Source organism: Agelaius phoeniceus, chromosome 6 (genome assembly GCF_051311805.1).
Source record: "Agelaius phoeniceus isolate bAgePho1 chromosome 6, bAgePho1.hap1, whole genome shotgun sequence".
Lineage (NCBI taxonomy): Eukaryota > Metazoa > Chordata > Aves > Passeriformes > Icteridae > Agelaius > Agelaius phoeniceus.
In genome coordinates this window covers 17973552-17993505 of record NC_135270.1, presented here as the reverse complement: position 1 = coordinate 17993505, position 19954 = coordinate 17973552, and the positions used below count along the sequence as shown (strand labels likewise).

General features: G+C 42.6%; 1 protein-coding gene across 1 annotated transcript in view; it reads left to right on the top strand.

Moving 5' to 3' along the window:
• Positions 1-16966, top strand: part of LOC129121834 (uncharacterized) — a 65111-nt gene extending 48145 nt beyond the window's left edge. Inside the window, exons 32-43 of the mRNA XM_077180547.1 lie at positions 528-571; positions 665-860; positions 2114-9423; positions 9983-10120; positions 10326-10546; positions 11001-11175; positions 12350-12393; positions 13253-13375; positions 13472-13570; positions 14011-14075; positions 14834-14977; positions 16641-16966. Of these exons, the coding sequence (XP_077036662.1) occupies positions 528-571; positions 665-860; positions 2114-9423; positions 9983-10120; positions 10326-10546; positions 11001-11175; positions 12350-12393; positions 13253-13375; positions 13472-13570; positions 14011-14075; positions 14834-14977; positions 16641-16902 (8821 nt within the window). The 3' untranslated portion in view covers positions 16903-16966. The remainder of the gene's footprint in view (positions 1-527; positions 572-664; positions 861-2113; positions 9424-9982; positions 10121-10325; positions 10547-11000; positions 11176-12349; positions 12394-13252; positions 13376-13471; positions 13571-14010; positions 14076-14833; positions 14978-16640) is intronic.
• Positions 16967-19954: the final 2988 nt, after the last annotated feature.

The following is a 19954-nucleotide window of genomic DNA, read 5'->3' as shown; positions in this document are numbered from 1 at the left end:
TTTATGTTTTTATGAATTTATTTGTATGGATTATATTGTAAATCCTCAGCACTAAGATGCAGCAAGAACAAGAATTCCTTTATGACTAGGCTATCTTTATTTTACATTCCTGTGGCAGGAAAAATGTTGTGCCATGAGTAAAGATATTTATTAGTGGCCTGCTTCTGAGGATTTTGCAACATACTTGCATCATTTGAGCATATAGACTCACCCTTTTAGCCTTCTATTTTAGTACAAAAATACTGCAAATGCAAGAAAAGTGATATGAAGGAAAAAAGGAAAGTCTGCCTTAAGACTTCTACCCATAATTTTGCATAATATTTAACTTCACTTCTATTTATATGTTTGGGTTTAATATAAAGGAAGATTTTGGAAAATAACGGCCAAAAAGGAGCCAAAATGAACAGAAAGCTCTAGGAATAAACACAAAGTGCCTTACCTTTTGATGCCAGTATCTGTCAGAAAGATGACTAATAAAATTACATCACAATCACAAAATATATGGGGTTTTATGCTTTCTGTTTCAGTGAGTGCACATCAGAAGGTTTACAGTGCAAGTTCGATGATAAAGGTAAGACAGCTAAGAAAAATTATTTAGAAAAAGAAGTATTGGATACTATCTTTTCATAGATGTCTGAACTGACAATAAACTTCTGAATTACAGCCTGCAACTGCATTTATGAAGGGAATAGCTATAAATATGGTGAACTCATCTACAACACCACAGATGGAACTGGATGGTGTTTCAGTGCAACGTGCGATGTCAATGGAACAATAAGCAGAAACATCTTTAAATGTGGCATTTTTACAACAACCCCATTTACATTTACCACAAGTCAGGCCACAACTACTGCTTCAGGTATGCATAAATAATCTTTAAAATAATTCTGAAATCTCTGTAAGTGACTAAAAATTACCTGAAAGGCAGGACCTTTTCATCAGTTAACGGTATATAATTTTACTTGAAACTATTGACTTCTACTGGAGCCACTAATTCACCTGGCAGCTTTAGGTGAAAAAGAATAGTTAAGGATGTAGAAATGAATACACCATTTCTTACAAACTCAGTTTCCTCTGTTTTACCGTGGTGATCCTTGGGGAAAAATTAATAGAGCTTATTAATCACTGCAACCTGGAGAATCTTCTAATTTCCTTGCAAAAACCCCCAGCAGTTCTAGACCAACTTCTGGAGACATGAAAGACAGTTGTTGCCATTTCCTAAATTAGTGAGCACATAAGAAATTTATTTTGAGGGAGTCTTTAAGCTATTTATAACCATTCTTTGGAACCTTTCCTAATTCTGTTTAATACCCAAATCAATAATTTCCTTCTACTCCTGGAGTACACTGCTATATTATTCTTGCTGTTAATTAATTACAATGACCAAATTCTGAGTAATTATGAGAAACATATCCACAAAATTATACTACAGCAAGAACTAAATATTCAAATTTAAGTCTTCTATTAACTAACAGTCATATTGAGAAAGTAATATCAATTCCACATGGTTATTTTCATAATGCCAGGAATATGAAGTCTTATTAAAATACATAGAAAATACCTATTAGATTATATATTTCATATATAGTATATGTGTATTCTCTATTATAATGTACTACATATAAAATACACTTATGTTAAGTATATATTTTATATTTATAAATATTTTACATGTGGTAATATTGAACTAAGTAGAAAAGTCATTAACTGGTCAAAATATTTTAAAGTCTGTGTGGTTATGCAGTTAAGTGTAAATAAATACAGAGATAATACCAAGGAGAATAAAACCTCTTCTACTTATACCAAAGCAATTGAGATGTATTATCTAAGCAGTGACATACTGTGCAAAGGATATCAGATTACCTATATTTAGCTACAAACCTTTAATAGGTGTCAAAGAAACTACCTCTACAATAATAAGGCAAAAAGTCAAAACCTACTTTAGAAATTAAATTTGAGACTGCCAAAGCAAGTTCATTAAAATTAAAATATTACATAATATTAAAAATATTTACAACAAAAAAAAAAAGTATGGAAGATTAATAATTTCTTCCTGGAACTCTAATAAGAACAGACAAGACTTATGTTTCCTCCTTTAAATTACAGAACTTACAACTGCAACACCAGTGACAACTGTATGTGTGAAAAATGTCTGTGTGTGGTCAGAATGGTATGATTCCACTCAGCCTGAAAACAAAGAGGACAGTGGAGATTATGAAACATATCAAAATCTCAAGGATAAAGGATACAGTGTGTGTACAAACCCAAGCGAAGTTCAATGCAGAGCCAAAGAACACCCAGATACCGAAATTACCAACCTTAACCAAACAATAGAGTGTAGTCAAAGCAGAGGATTAATATGCAATAACCAGGACCAAGAATCCAAGCAGTGCTATAATTATGAAATCAGAATATCCTGCTGCAGATACATACCATGTTCAGAAGCACAAACTACAACATCCACAACCACAAGAGAATTCACAACTACTGCTGTAGAATCAACACCATTTACAGTACAGACAACAATAATACCAACCACACAAAAACAAGAAAGTGAAGTAACTACAACACCAATGAGAGAACGAGAAAGAACGACTCCGAGCGAAACATCAGTAACATCAACGACAACCCAAGTGTCAACAACAGGATACCAAATCACAACTATGACAGCAGGAACCTCCACTGTGGTAACCCAAGCTCCATCATCACCCAATACTATCTCCACACTCCCAGGATCAACACTACAAACAACACCTGGCACCACGATAATCTCCAGTACTACTACCCTGCCAACACAAGGCACGACTATTACTACACCTGGACCAAGAGTACCAACCCAAGGTACCACCAGTGCCAGCACCACCACAACCACCAGGGAAAGGAGCACTCTATCTACAGAAGGAACTATTCCAACAGTATTATCCACTGTTGCTATCCAAACAACATCAACAATTGCTGCCTCCACCCCTGAAATAAAAATAAGAACCACAACAGGCAACACGGCTGGACCCAGCACCACAGGCTCAGCTGGAGAGGAAACCACCATCATTGCTACCACCACCAGCACCTCTCCCCCTCAGACTGAAGGTACAACCATCATCATCCCAACAACAACAAGAGTGCCCACACCAGCCACCAGCACTGCCAGCACCTCCAGGACTACCGAGAGAAGTACCACAAGAGCCTCTGCCACCTCTGCTCCAGGAGAAACCTCCACAGTGGAAACCCAGACTACAGCACCTCTCACCACACCCTCTGAAGTTAAAATAAGAACCACAACAGGAAGCACAGTTGGCCCCATTACCACAGGCTCAGCTGGAGAGGAAACCACCAGCATTGCTACCACCACCAACACCTCTCCCCCTCAGACTGAAGGCACAACTGCCATAATCCCACCCACAACAACAGTGCAAACCCCTGCCACCAGCACTGCCAGCACCTCCAGGACCACTGCAGGAAGCACCACAAGAGCCTCTGCTACCTCTACTCCCGGAGTAACTTCTCCTGTGGTGACCCAGACTACAGCACCTCTCACAACATCGTCCAGAGTTAAAATAAGAACCACAACAGGAAGCACAGCTGGCCCCAGCACCACGGGCTCAACTGGAGAGGAAACAACCATCATTGCTACCACCACCAGCACCACTCCCCCTCAGACTGAAGGTACAACCATCATCATCCCAACAACAACAAGAGTGCCCACGCCAGCCACCAGCACTGCCAGCACCTCCAGGACTACCGAGAGAAGTACCACAAGAGCCTCTGCCACCTCTGCTCCAGGAGAAACCTCCACAGTGGAAACCCAGGCTCCAACATCTCCCACAACACCCTCTGAAGTTAAAATAAGAACCACCACAGGCACCACAGCTGGCCCCAGCACAACCACCACCACCACCCCACCCACAACCACAGGGCCCACGCCAGCCACCACCACAATCCGCATCTCCAATAGCACAGACAACTGCATTGTGGAGCGCTGTGCCTGGACCCAGTGGTTTAATGTGGACTCCCCTACTCCAGGCAGCGAAAATGGAGATTCAGAGACATTTGAAAACATCAGAGCTGCTGGGTATGAGTTGTGTGACAAGCCACAAGACATCAAGTGCCGAGCTAAAGACTACCCTGACACAATTGTGAAAATAATGGAACAGAAATTTGACTGCAGCCTTGAAAAGGGACTTGTGTGCAGAAATAAGGACCAGACTCTCAAGTACCCCACGTGCTTTGACTACGAGGTCTCAGTGCTGTGCTGTGACCGAAAACACTGCCAGACAACAGTGCCAACCCCAGCAACCACTGTAAGCACCTCCACAACATACGTCCCAGCAGAAACCGCCACAATAGGAACACGACCTGCAGCAACACCAACTGCTGTCCCCACACTTTCGCAGCAAGTAATAACAACCACCGTAGGAACAACAAGTACCCTCTCACCACAAGGAACCACCTTCGTCTCCCCAATATACACAGAGCCAATGAAACTAAAAACCACAACAGGAAGCACAGCTGGCCCCAGCACCACGGGCTCAGCTGGAGAGGAAACAACCATCATTGCTACCACCACCAGCACCTCTCCCCCTCAGACTGAAGGTACAACCATCATCACCCCAACAACAAGAGTGCCCACGCCAGCCACAAGCACTGCCAGCACTTCCAGGACTACCGAGAGAAGTACCACAAGAGCCTCTGCCACCTCTGCTCCTGGTGAAACCTCCACAGTGGAAACCCAGGCTCCAACATCTCCCACAACACCCTCTGAAGTTAAAATAAGAACCACAACAACATCTGAAGTTAAAATAAAAACCACAACAGTAACCACCGCTGGCCCCAGCACCACGGGCTCAGCCAGAGAGGAAACAACGATCATTGCTACCACCACCAGCACCTCTCCCCCTCAGACTGAAGGTACAACCATCATCATTCCAACAACAACAAAAGTGCCCACCCCTGCGACCAGCACTGCCAGCAGTTCCACAACCACCAGGGAAAGGAGCACTCTATCTACAGAAAAAACTCTTCCAACAGTATTATCCACTGTTGCTATCCAAACAACATCAACAATTGCTGCCTCCACCCCTGAAATAAAATTGAAAACCACCACTGGCACCACGGCTGTCCCCAGCACCACAGCTTCAGCTGGAGACAGCACAACTAACATCTCTACCACCACCAGCACCTCTCCCCCTCAGACTGAAGGTACAACCATCATCATCCCAACAACAACAAGAGTGCCCACACCAGCCACCAGCACTGCCAGCACCTCCAGGACTACCGAGAGAAGTACCACAAGAGCCTCTGCCACCTCTGCTCCAGGAGAAACCTCCACAGTGGAAACCCAGACTACAGCACCTCTCACCACACCCTCTGAAGTTAAAATAAGAACCACAACAGGAAGCACAGTTGGCCCCATTACCACAGGCTCAGCTGGAGAGGAAACCACCAGCATTGCTACCACCACCAACACCTCTCCCCCTCAGACTGAAGGCACAACTGCCATAATCCCACCCACAACAACAGTGCCTACCCCTGCCACCAGCACTGCCAGCACCTCCTGGACCACTGCAGGAAGCATCACAAGAACCTCTGCTACCTCTGCTCCTGGAGAAACTTCCACTGTGGCGACCCAGACTACAGCACCTCTCACAACATCGTCCAGAGTTAAAATAAGAACCACAACAGGAAGCACAGCTGGCCCCAGCACCACGGGCTCAACTGGAGAGGAAACCACCATCATTGCTACCACCACCAGCACCTCTCCCCCTCAGACTGAAGGTACAACCATCATCATCCCAACAACAACAAGAGTGCCCACGCCAGCCACCAGCACTGCCAGCACCTCCAGGACTACCGAGAGAAGTACCACAAGAGCCTCTGCCACCTCTGCTCCAGGAGAAACCTCCACAGTGGAAACCCAGGCTACAACATCTCCCACAACACCCTCTGAAGTTAAAATAAGAACCACAACAGGAAGCACAGCTGGCCCCAGCACCACAGGCTCAGGCAGAGAGGAAACAACCAATATTGCTACCACCACCAGCACCTCTCCCCCTCAGACTGAAGGCACAACCGCCATCATCCCACCCATAACAACAGTACCTGCCCCTGCCACCAGCACTGCCAGCACCTCCTGGACCACTGCAGGAAGCAGCACAAGAGCCTCTGCCACCTCTGCTCCAGGAGAAACCTCCACTGTGGTGACCCAGACTACAGCACCTCTCACAACATCGTCCAGAATTAAAATAAGAACCACAACAGGCACCACGGCTGGCCCCAGCACCACAGGCTCAGCTGGAGTGGAAACAACCATCATTGCTACCACCACCAGCACCTCTCCCACTCAGACTGAAGGTACAACCATCATCATCCCAACAACAACAAGAGTGCCCACGCCAGCCACAAGCACTGCCAGCACCTCCAGGACTACCGAGAGAAGTACCACAGGAGCCTCTGCCACCTCTGCTCCAGGAGAAACCTCCACAGTGGAAACCCAGGCTACAACATCTCCCACAACACCCTCTGAAGTTAAACTAAGAACCACAACACCATCTGAAGTTAAAATAAGAACCACAACAGGAAGCACAGCTGGCCCCAGCACCACGGGCTCAACTGGAGAGGAAACCACCATCATTGCTACCACCACCAACACCTCTCCCCCTCAGACTGAAGGCACAACTGCCATCATCCCACCCAAAACAACAGTGCAAACCCCTGCCACCAGCACTGCCAGCACCTCCAGGACCACTGCAGGAAGCACCACAAGAGCCTCTGCCACCTCTGCTCCAGGAGAAGCCTCCACTGTGGTGACCCAGACTACAGCACCTCTCACAACACCCTCTGAAGTTAAAATAAGAACCACAACAGGAAGCACAGCTGGCCCCAGCACCACGGGCTCAGCTGGAGAGGAAACCACCATCATTGCTACCACCACCAGCACCTCTCCCCCTCAGACTGAAGGTACAACCATCATCATCCCAACAACAACAAGAGTGCCCACGCCAGCCACCAGCACTGCCAGCACCTCCAGGACTACCAAGAGAAGTACCACAAGGGCCTCTGCCACCTCTGCTCCAGGAGAAACCTCCACAGTGGAAACCCAGGCTACAACACCTCTCACAACACCCTCTGAAGTTAAAATAAGAACCACAACAGGAAGCACAGCTGGACCCAGCACCACAGGCTCAGGCAGAGAGGAAACAACCATCATCTCTACCACCACCAGCACCACTCCCCCTCAGACTGAAGGCACAACCGCCATCATCCTACCCACAACAACAGTGCCTACCCCTGCCACCAGCACTGCCAGCACCTCCAGGACCACTGCAGGAAGCACCACAAGAACCTCTGCTACCTCTGCTCCCGGAGTAACTTCTCCTGTGGTGACCCAGACTACAGCACCTCTCACAACATCGTCCAGAGTTAAAATAAGAACCACAACAGGAAGCACAGCTGGCCCCAGCACCACGGGCTCAACTGGAGTGGAAACCACCATCATTGCTACCACCACCAGCACCACTCCCCCTCAGACTGAAGGTACAACCATCATCATCCCAACAACAACAAGAGTGCCCACGCCAGCCACCAGCACTGCCAGCACCTCCAGGACTACCGAGAGAAGTACCACAAGAGCCTCTGCCACCTCTGCTCCAGGAGAAACCTCCACAGTGGAAACCCAGGCTCCAACATCTCCCACAACACCCTCTGAAGTTAAACTAAGAACCACAACACCATCTGAAGTTAAAATAAGAACCACAACAGGAAGCACAGCTGGCCCCAGCACCACGGGCTCAACTGGAGAGGAAACCACCATCATTGCTACCACCACCAACACCTCTCCCCCTCAGACTGAAGGTACAACCATCATCATCCCAACAACAACAAGAGTGCCCACGCCAGCCACCAGCACTGCCAGCACCTCCAGGACTACCGAGAGAAGTACCACAAGAGCCTCTGCCACCTCTGCTCCAGGAGAAACCTCCACTGTGGAAACCCAGGCTACAACACCTCTCACAACACCATCTGAAGTTAAAATAAGAACCACAACAGGAAGCACAGCTGGCCCCAGCACCACGGGCTCAGGCAGAGAGGAAACAACCATCATCTCTACCACCACCAGCACCTCTCCCCCTCAGACTGAAGGCACAACCACCATCATCCCAACAACAACAAGAGTGCCCACGCCAGCCACCAGCACTGCCAGCACCTCCAGGACTACCGAGAGAAGTACCACAAGAGCCTCTGCCACCTCTGCTCCAGGAGAAACCTCCACAGTGGAAACCCAGGCTCCAACATCTCCCACAACACCCTCTGAAGTTAAAATAAGAACCACCACAGGCACCACAGCTGGCCCCAGCACAACCACCACCACCACCCCACCCACAACCACAGGGCCCACGCCAGCCACCACCACAATCCGCATCTCCAATAGCACAGACAACTGCATTGTGGAGCGCTGTGCCTGGACCCAGTGGTTTAATGTGGACTCCCCTACTCCAGGCAGCGAAAATGGAGATTCAGAGACATTTGAAAACATCAGAGCTGCTGGGTATGAGTTGTGTGACAAGCCACAAGACATCAAGTGCCGAGCTAAAGACTACCCTGACACAATTGTGAAAACAATGGAACAGAAATTTGACTGCAGCCTTGAAAAGGGACTTGTGTGCAGAAATAAGGACCAGACTCTCAAGTACCCCATGTGCTTTGACTACGAGGTCTCAGTGCTGTGCTGTGACCGAAAACACTGCCAGACAACAGTGCCAACCCCAGCAACCACTGTAAGCACCTCCACAACATACGTCCCAGCAGAAACCGCCACAATAGGAACACGACCTGCAGCAACACCAACTGCTGTCCCCACACTTTCGCAGCAAGTAATAACAACCACCGTAGGAACAACAAGTACCCTCTCACCACAAGGAACCACCTTCGTCTCCCCAATATACACAGAGCCAATGAAACTAAAAACCACAACAGGAAGCACAGCTGGCCCCAGCACCATGGGCTCAGGCAGAGAGGAAACAACCATCATTGCTACCACCACCAGCACCTCTCCCACTCAGACTGAAGGTACAACCATCATCATCCCAACAACAACAAGAGTGCCTACCCCTGCCACAAGCACTGCCAGCACCTCCAGGACTACCGAGAGAAGTACCACAAGAGCCTCTGTCACCTCTGCTCCTGGTGAAACCTCCACTGTGGCAACCCAGGCTCCAACATCTCCCACAACATCCTCCGGAGTTAAAATAAGAACCACAACAGGCGCCACAGCTGGCCCCAGCACCACAGCCTCAGGTAGGGAGGAAACCACCATCGTCACTACCACCACCAACCCTGCCTCCACTTCACCTGAAATAAGATTAATTACCACTTCTGGCCCCTCATCTGTGCTCACTACAACTCTTCCTCAGTCTGGAATTACCACAGGTAAATTCTTATAACATTCTTTTCTCCCAATGCAGAAAATACTGCTATAACAGCTTTCTTCAGCACTACTGTCAGCCCCGGTATGTCATTGTCTACTTTTTAAAATTTTACAACCATCATTTTCTTTAGACCAACATTCATATCTTTGTGTTTTGTGGCTTCTTTCCCTACACCAGTTTGTGATTATATGAATCTATGACCATTTATATTTCTTAAAACACATAAACCAGTTTTTAATCAATCTCCCTCTTTGTTACTAGTATTTATGTTTGTCAGCTTGGTTAACTTCATAGTATTAATTCTAACTTAAATGAGGAAAGTTGAAACTTTTCAAAACGTTAGAGGTAAATCTTGTCAGATTTGCCAAAGGCCAGATGTTATTCAATGTGCAATGAAAAAGTTTCCATAATCTGCACTTATGAATAGCTCAATTATTTGAATGCAGGAAACATGTGCACTTGATTTGCCAGAATGTTGAATAGACCTCTTGAAGGTGTTAAAATTATTAGATCAAAATCCTGTACCTGCAAACTAAATTATTACTTGTACTCCACTGTAGCTTCAGCTGGTACATCACAATCAAGCCATGTTACAACAAGCACTCCTTCAACCTTCAGTTCTTCCACCAGCACATCCGTTACATCCAGCAAAATACCTCCATGCTTTTGTCATGTGTTTGAAACTTTATTTTCTCCTGGTAAGTATCTTATTTTATGATTATAAAAGATTTCATAGGCAATATAAACCCTTAAGACTCTATTCAATTAAAGATAACCACTCAAAGTCATCTAAACGTAGAACGTTTTATACATGAATACACTTCATATTTTCACAATATTTTCTTGGTTTTTCTCCCTATGTATTTTCATTCTTGTAATTTCTTTTCCAATTTTCATCTGCAGGGGAAGTGGTATACAACAGAACAGATAGAGCTGGCTGTAATTTTTATGCACTTTGCAGCAAGGAATGTGAGATTGAGCCCTTCTACGGGCCATGTCATCTGACAACTCCTGCTCCTTCAGTCGCCTCCTCAACTACATCACAAACTGCCTCACCAACCACAGCAACAACCACCACAATTTCAGTAGAAAGAAACTGCACTGATGTCAATCCTGCACGAAAGGTGGTTCCCCTCCCTACTTTATATTACACCACTGTTGCAAAACCAGACCAATTTCTGCCCTTTAACAGTCAATTCAAATCAACCTTTATGTATCTCAATAATAAAGTTGGTCATGTAACAAATGACCTGACAGCACACAATTATTTAACCTGGCATTACCAAACTTTTAAGTAACCTCTTGGTGGAAAAGCTCACTAAGACCATGGCAGAGATTTTTGGTTTTAATAAAAGTAATTTAAATTTCATAGACATAAGTAGACAAGCCATGAAATGTAAAATACATTTTTTATGCAGAAGAAAATTCTGTGGTTATTCTTAGCATACCTGTTCTTAAATAATGTACTAAAACAACTACAACCTGAATTTCCTACTAATTTTGAGAGTATATCTTAAGTTAAAACTGAACAACTAGGATAAAGGAGCATTTAAGAATAAATAATTTACATCTTTTCAGCCTGGAGAGGAGTGGATAGATGAATGCCAGAAATGTGTCTGTGATTCCCTCACTGCTACTGCACAATGCCAGCCACTCCCATGCCAAACAGCTCAGCAAACAACTTGTGACCTAGGATTTGTTTCCATGGCTGTAATACCACAAAAAGACCCATGTTGTCCTGAATTTGAATGCAGTAAGTATTAAAAATACACTTATAAATATCACTCCAGGCAATTACATTTGCACTTCTGTTAATATCTAAGTTCTTAATGTATCACAATAACAGCAAAATATTTCTTAAATTTTTCTGTCTCAGTGAACACACAACGATTTTTGGCTAAATATGCATTGAAGCTTTGTTTAAAAAAAAAAGTTATTTTCATTTAATTTTAATAAGAGAATAGGTGGGAGAGCAGAATAGTATTTTGAACATTCACTGGTCTATGTAGCTCAACTGTCTTTGTACCTGTAATTATAAATGTTATCCATGCATTTTTTTCATCTTATTAATGGAACATTGGAGCACATTAACATTAGTCTAAATGCAACTAAACTAAGATGCATAAACACAAGAATAAGTCACCAAATAGCTTAACAGTTAACTAGAAGACCAAGTAACAGGAAGCAATAGTACAAAGTGAATTGTAATCAGCAACTGAATTGACAGTGTATGAAAAATAATAATTATACTTACACTCTTGCCAGATGCTCATGAAAATAAACTAATATAACTAGGATTTTTTTATTTATAAACATACACTTTTATATACACATATTTTATGTACATATACTTGTGCAAAAGACTTAAAAGAAAAAAGTATCCATAAATTAAGTCTGAAAAAGTAAAGTCAAAACAAAGGAACAGGCAAGTTTAAGCCGTTCTGTGAAAGACATAGATGGGTTCTGCCATGTTGTCAGATTTACATTATATAAGAATACCTTTAGTAGGAATACCTTAGCAGGAATACCTTTTTCCACAGTGTCAATCTCCCATACAAGCCATGTTCTGAAAGGTCATAAAGAATCAATAACTGAAGCATCTTTGTTTATCATGGAGGCTGAGGGTTCCCGGAGGAAACAACTAATTTAATTTGAATTGAACCAGATATTGAAAGGACAAAAAAGGGATTTTTCAGGCATAGCTCAAGTTTGAAGCCATTCCTCTCCACCTCTTCCAGCTGATTTTAATGGTGAAACTTTACTTAAACATTCAGCTACCCTATATATGAAGCCTAAGCACATAGGGGGATTGAATTCAAGTTTTCCGTACTCTCTGTGTTACTAACAAAACCTGGTAACATCTTGACTTCTCAGGAAGACTCACAATTTGAGTTATTCTGGAATTAATTTTTTGTTTTGTTTTTTAGAACCAATACCGGATGTCTGCGTGATTAATGGAACATTGTACACGGTAAGAATGATATGGCAGTATATTGCTGGAAGTGAAAAGTACATCCTTTCTACCAAAATAAGTCTTTGAGAAAGTTCTTTTCCCAGTACATGTTTTTGGGAGTTTTTCTCTCTAGCCTTTAATTGGAAGTTGTTTGGGTATTTAGAGTCAAAATCAAATTTGTCACAGAAGTCTTCCTCATCGAGTAGTATTAAAAGAAGATTGTACCATTTTTAGTGATGTACTTTCTTTTTAAGCTTCCTCTCACTATAATGAATGACTTTGCCAGACAATCTGATAAATACCCCAAACTCAATTGCTCTTTGAAATAAGCCCAGAAAACCTTAAAAAAACAAAGCTAACATTTTTGATTTGTTACCTAAACCCTTTTGCTAAAATTGGTACTTAGGTCATTAACTCGTAATTTAAATATTAGCACTGGAGTCTTTGGGGATACACTTCAGAAAGACTAAAATCCATATGTAAATTTAGATCTCTACTTAGATATCTGCATATGTAAAGGCCTATTTTAGTCCCTGCTTTTAAATTATAATTGTTTTCCAACCACTGAAGATAACTGATAGAGGAAAAATATTCTTAAATGGAGCATTGAAAAGCTGGTAAAATAATTTGACATACAGACCAATCTTAATTTAATGTAATAATTTACTGCTCCCTTTTACATTGCTTCATTTGGTTTCCTCTTAATATGAGCTTTCCTGCAAGGCATGAAGCCAAAAAATATCTGTGTTCAAAGAATTTGAGAACTGTCATACTTGCGTACCTCAATGGTTCTCAGCAATGCTTTCAACTCTGCCTTTATATTACACAGAAACTGTTGGCATTTGAATGTTTTTTGGGATTTTTTTCTGTCTTGCAGATTGGAAAGTCAGTAGTAATCAATTCATGTAAGAAGTGTACCTGCAGTTCTGAGAAGGATCCAGAGACTAATGCAAACATTATGCATTGTGAAACAGTTCAGTGTGAGACATCTTGCCCACTGGTGAGTTCTCTAGGTTCTCTAGGCTGCCCAGTCAGCTAGACTAGAATTCTCCATCACCAGTTCAACATACTTTCTCCTTCATCTCTTTCTGAGTAGGGTTACCAATACATGATTGAGGAAGGAGAGTGCTGTGGGAAGTGTATTGAAGTTGCTTGCAAAGTCAAACTCAGTAACAACACTGTTCATGTCCTCAATGTAAGTATTCTTTTCATTTTCAGATCTGTTAGCCCATACAAGTTAGAACAGCTAAGAGTCAACTCATGTCCCTTACTGGTAAAAATAAAATACTGAAATTACTTTGAAAAACAATGTATCAGCTTTCTGAGTTCAACAATATTTGGTATCAAATTCTTGATTTTTGTGGCTAATGGAGCAATGGTTTCTAATTTATGGTCTAAGTGTTCAGAGCCAGGATTTAAACTTTCAAGCTAGCTACAGTTTGTAGAATTTCATTTTTGCCAGTTGAAAGAAGTTCAGAAGCATCTGAGAATCTTTGAGGACTCAGAACTTAATTAGCTCAGACATACTTGATCACAATGAAAAAAAAACAACTTTTGCTTTTATTATATAATCTTAGGTTAATGAGATCCTGCCACTCGATCAGTGCAGCCACTACAAATGTGAAAAAATTGAAGATCAGTTTGTTGCAGTCCAAACGAAAAGAGTATGCCCTGAGCATGACCCCGCAGAGTGTGATCCTGTAAGTTTTTATCAGTCTTTCATTGACTCAATTCAGTTTAAGTGAACAAGGAGGGACAAGGAAGAATACAACAAATCACTTCCACTGAAGTTGCAGGAATGTCTCAAGAATGAAACTTGGCTTGCTCTATGATTAATAATAAGAAAAGCATAGTATTTTCTTATGAGGTTACAAGTATTGAAGACTCCTGTGGTGAGGGCAGTAAGTCATCCTTTTTTTCATTCAGGGTTCATCCCAGAGAAGCCTTCTGCCCAGTATCAGTAGTGCTAACTAATATACTTATTCATGATTGTCAACCATGTACTAATACAAATCCTCCTTCTTTTACAAAGGACGAAGCAGAGATTACATCTGATGGCTGCTGCAAAATATGTAAACGTAAGTAATGCTGTGTTTATGTGTTCTGCCTGAAGAGCACTCTGTTCAATCTGTAACTATCTTTGAGTGGATGGAAAGAGTCTTCACTCACCCTGTTTTGACATAGTCTATTTAAGAAGATCCTGTGTTTCACCGTTTATTCAAAAGAAAAACGCAGTTTTTTTCCTGATACTGAATATCACAAGTCAAACCAGCAAATACTCAAGTCTCTGCATTGTCTTCCAAAGGCACTTTACAGCCGAAATCAAAGAATAATCTGACAACTCCAAATACATTACACAGTACCCATCCCATCACATACTGCAGATTCTCTGTAATCAGACATCAAGCACTTTGAAATTGGTTTACAATTCCTTTAGTTCAGAACTAGAGAACTGAAGTATATTTTCTCTCTTCCCCCCTTTTTATGAAGCTAAAAGCTGCAAGCCTTACACCAAGGAAACTGTGATCCGCCATGCTGACTGTGAGTCTTCTGGACCTGTTCAGGTCTCATATTGTGAAGGAAGTTGTCCTGGCTCCTCAATGTAAGTTCTAAAAATTCATTTAACATCTCTGTGGCTTCCTTTATCTGGTCTGTCAAGTTAATTTATCACTCAAGGGTACTGAAGGAGCTGGAAAAAGTGCTCACAAAGCTACTTTCAATAATTTGTCAACAGTCTAGTTAACTATGGAGATCCCAGTTGGCTGCAGGCCAGCAAATGAGATGCTCATCTACAGTAAAGTTTGGAGAGAGGATCCAGGGAAGTACAGGCCTGTCAGCCTGACCTTGGTGCCAGGGAGCAGATTATCTTGAGTGTGATCATGGAGTACATACAGGGTAATGAGGGGATCAGGCCCAGCCAGGATGGGTTTGGGAAAGGCAGCTGCTGCTTGACCAACCGGATCTCCTAGGACGGGGTGACCCACTTAGGGGATGAGGAAAAGGCTGTGGATATTGTCTACCCAGACTTGTATAAAGTTTTTTACAGCACTTCCCACAGCATTCTCCTGGAGAAGCTGGGAGCTCATAGCTTGGACAGGTGAACTGTTCACTGCATAAAAAATTGTTCATGGCCTGGATGGCCACGTCCAGAGGGTGATGTTGAGTGCACTTACCTCCAGCTGGGGGATGGTCACCAGTGGTGGTTCCTGGGGCTCAGTGTTGCAGCCAGTCCTGTTGTATATCTTTATCAATAATTGTGTGAGGTTCAATAAGGTTTAGTGCTGTGTCCTGCCCTTGGGCCACAACCACCCCAGACAGCTGGGGCAGAGCGGCTGGGATGCTGCCCAGTGGAAAAGGACCTGGAGATGTTGGTGACAGCAGCTGGACATGAGCCAGTGTGTGCCCAGGTGGCCAAGACAACCAAGAACATCCTGGCCTGGATCAGCAACAGTATGGCCAGCAGGACCAGGACAATGTACTCGGCCATAGTGAGGCCACACCTCGAGTCCTGTGTCCAGTTCTGGGCCTCTCACTGAAAGAAAGACATTGAGGTACTGAAGCATGTCCAGAGAAGGGCAAAAGAGCTGGGGAAGGGTCTGGAGCCCAAGTTTTGAGGAGCAGCTGAGGGAGTTGGAGGTGTTTAACCTGGAGAAAAGGAGGCTCAGGGGAAATGTTCACACTCTCTACAACTGCCTGAAAGGAGGATGTAGTGAGGTGGGGGTTGATCTCTTCTCCCAGGTAACAAGTGAAAGGATGAGAGGAAATGGCTTCAAGTTGCACCAGGAAGGGTTTAGATTGGATATTAGGAAATATTTCTTCACTGAAATGGTTGTCAAGCACTGGAACAAGTTGCTGAGGGAAGCAGTTCAGTCATCATCCCTTCAAGTATTTAAAAGACATTCAGGTGTGGCACTTAGAGACACAGTTTGGTGGTGCTCGGGTAGTGCTGGGATAATGCTTAGACTCGATGATCTGAAAGGTCTGTTCCAACCTACATGATTCTGTGATTGCAGAACAGCAACAAAGTTAATGTATTTATATGATTCCACTGAATTGAATTGGATTCAATGTAAGCAAGAACAGTTTCACTATATTGAAGACAACGAAAATCACTTTCATAAGTGTGCGTGACAAGGAGGAAAAGAGGATTAAAAAAAAAAAAAACCAAAACCAAGCCAAACACTCACAAAAATCACTGAGGGGTTTTTTTTTAAAAACACTGTGTGTTTTTAACCAGATGCATTTTTTCCCCTGGCGGAACACAGGTACTCTCTTGAAGCAAACCAGATGGAACACAAGTGTGGTTGCTGCCAGGAACTCAGCACTCAAACAAGAGATGTGACCCTGACTTGCCAAAATGGAACCAGCATAAATTATACCTATCTCTATGTGGAAAACTGCCAGTGTGTGAATGGTTGCTCTTCAGAAACCACTGCAGCATCTGACTCCCAATTCCAACAATCTAGAAAATATGACTCCCAATTGCAGCAGGCTGTATCACTTGGTTCCCAATGGCAACTCAGCTGAGGATATGATCACTGGCAAAAGAAAGCAGAGACCCTAGAGAAGCTGGAATCATGTCTTCCCGAAAATAAATTGTGCTCTTTCTTTAACATTCCTTTTTCATGACTTACTTGTAAAAATAATTAAAAAAAAGGTCAATTAAATTGCAGTGTTTGGTTGTTTTTTTTTTTAATGCTACATATTGAAGAGTAAAAACAGATGACTGCAAAATCTGTAATACCTCATGTAACTTACAGAAATATGCAAGCACATGCTTTATCACAAAACCTATATTTGAGATAAAAAAGAATTAAGGAGCCTCTAAAAAATAAAGCAAGAAAACATTGCAGCTACATTGCACTTCTTGATCCTAGTGAAAGCATTACTGCATATTCTTTTTATAGACATAATAGTCCTAACACATCTCAAAAACAGGGACAAAGCTGTTTTATTTGATCACTAAAACTTTCAGTACTTTTCAGTTATTGTGACTGTTCAATACCCATCTTCTTTACCTAAATGACAGCGAGTCCAAGGAATGGCATCAGGAAGTTTTCTGACTCAGAGGGGTATATTCTCGACCAGTCTTTGGGAATACAGCCCTCTTCCTGAACTAGGTAAAATTCCTTCACCAATGTCCAAATAGCTCTTCCCACTGGCATAAAAGATGAAAAAATTTGCTCCTCTTATCTGCTCACTTCCACCTCCTCTAGTTTGTTCTTCATGCTGCGTGTACTGTATCTATTGCAAATGCACTCCAGCATACTCACACATAATGAAGCAGTGTGGAGGATTCCATCGGTGTAACACTGCTGGGTGGCCACCAGGCTTATGTTCAGCAAGCCTGGGTTTAGCCCTTTTCCCCTTCAATCCACTTTAATGCTCTTTCAACGAGCACTGCACCCTCCTGCAAAGATCTTCTCTCTGTCTGGTGTACCCAGCTGTTGCCACCAAGTATCGATCTGCTGGTTCTTCTTGTTTCTTCCCTCACCATTCCCTGCAACTGGAAGGGTAAAGAAGAACACTACTCATGCTCCTGATCCCATAGTAACCAGGTGTCCCAAGGCCCCAAAACCTCTTCTGATCGTCCTTGGCCTTCATATTGCAAACTTCATAATTGCCTACATGAGAAAGCAATAATGGGTAATAATCCAAGGGCTGTACCAGAGCTGAAAGTTTCCTCATCTCCTCTGTAACCCAGCCCCCAGGGAAGCAGATGACTTCCCTATGAAGTGGGGCTTGCCAGGAAATTCCACCTTCTGTTCCCCTCACTGGGTTTCCTGTGCCAACACCTCATCTTTCTTTCTTTCTGGAAGCAGTTTCAGCATGGTGCATAAGGGAACTTCACCTTAGTGAGTCTTCCTACAGAGATGAACCATCATCCTCATCATTTGATTTCCCCTTGCAGAGCCTTGTATGTATTAAACATGGGCACCTGGGAAAGTGGGGTAGTCACAGAGGAATATCCTGGCCATACCAGGCAGGAATTTGTAACCATTACCCCCTTTTATAACTACTTAAAGAATAATTTTTAAAAAAGCTTTAAGCATTTTAAATCAACTTAATACTCCACATTAAACTGATGACTATTACAGAGGTAACAAATTTAAACCAGAAAAACATTGTCCTGTGAGTGTTAAGTGCCTGGTAATCCATAGAGAAACATGGACCGCAGAGACATGGAAAGTGTAATTCACTGGAGTTATTTTATAATTGGAGATAATTTTAAATAAATTTAATTATCCTTCATTCTCTTTCAATGGTAAATACATTAAACTTATAAAAATCCTCCGTTTTTTGTACACTGAAATGTTTTAAAACATGTTCTAAGTGAACTCTTTGAATACTTCAAACAGTAGTACTTTTATAATTCTCTCATCCATGGAAACACATATGTAGCTCAGATAATTTTCAATCTACTTGCTTTCCACAAATTCACTTTTCTCATCTATATGCAAATTTTCCTTCAAAAGTTATGGTATAACCCAAGTATATCTTACAAAATTAATTATGCTTTTTGGCAAGATAGTAAAGAAAATACTTCTAAAATATACTGCTGCATTAAAATAGATCAGCTTGGGTTTCTGACTAAGCTTCCTGAGGATCTAGAAGAGAAAGCTCAAGTCTTCAGTAGGCTACAACTCAAAACTGCAGAGAAGATTGCTAATATGGATTTTCAATTTTCCTTCTTATTCTAAGAAAACACATATTTGCATTTCTCCTAGAGGCCTTGCTCACACTGATGTTCTGAAATGTTTTAATAATTCAAAATATACTGATTTCTCTTTATACCCCCACACATCATCACTGATTAACACTGAAATGAAAAAGCTAATAAAAATACAAAATGCTAAATAGATGCTTCAGCTGCCACAAGAACTCCAACATACGTTTAAAGTAAACTAATTTTCACTCTTCCTAGCTCTCACAGCAAAATGGAGAAATGTGAAAGCCAACTGTAACCTCTGAAGATAAATTGGGATAGAAAGTGATACTCAAGGGTTAGAAAAAAGCACAATTTAACATCGTTTTATTTCATAGTAGGTACTCAATACTTTAAGGAAAAAAAGAAAAATCAGCTGTGAAAGATTCCTCTAAACTATCATTTGTTAAAAAAACCAAAACTCTTGATTAGGAGAAAAAGCACACTATGAATGGACAGTAAATCCCAAAATATTAGCTTGATAATACAGTAATACTTCAAACTAGCAGTTGCTTAATAATCACAATCATCACTGCGCATGGTGATGCTGTTAAGTGAGAGAGGGCCCCAGATACCTTTGTCACCACAGTACTAGAAAGAGATGCTATGCAAACCAAATCTTTCAAATTCATTTATCATATATTAGCAGATAAAGCCAGCTCTTTTTGTAGCTGGAATAGCACACATGGTCCATTTCATAACTCTTCATTTGGACACCACTCCCATCCAGAGTCCTCAATCCTTCACACTGCAGCATTCCCTCCATACCCACATGCCGTTCTTCCCTCCTCCCCTGCTCTCCAATGCTGCCCTTCAAACATTGCAGCATCACTACTGCCTTCTTCTGTCCTCCAGACCTGCAACATCAGCACA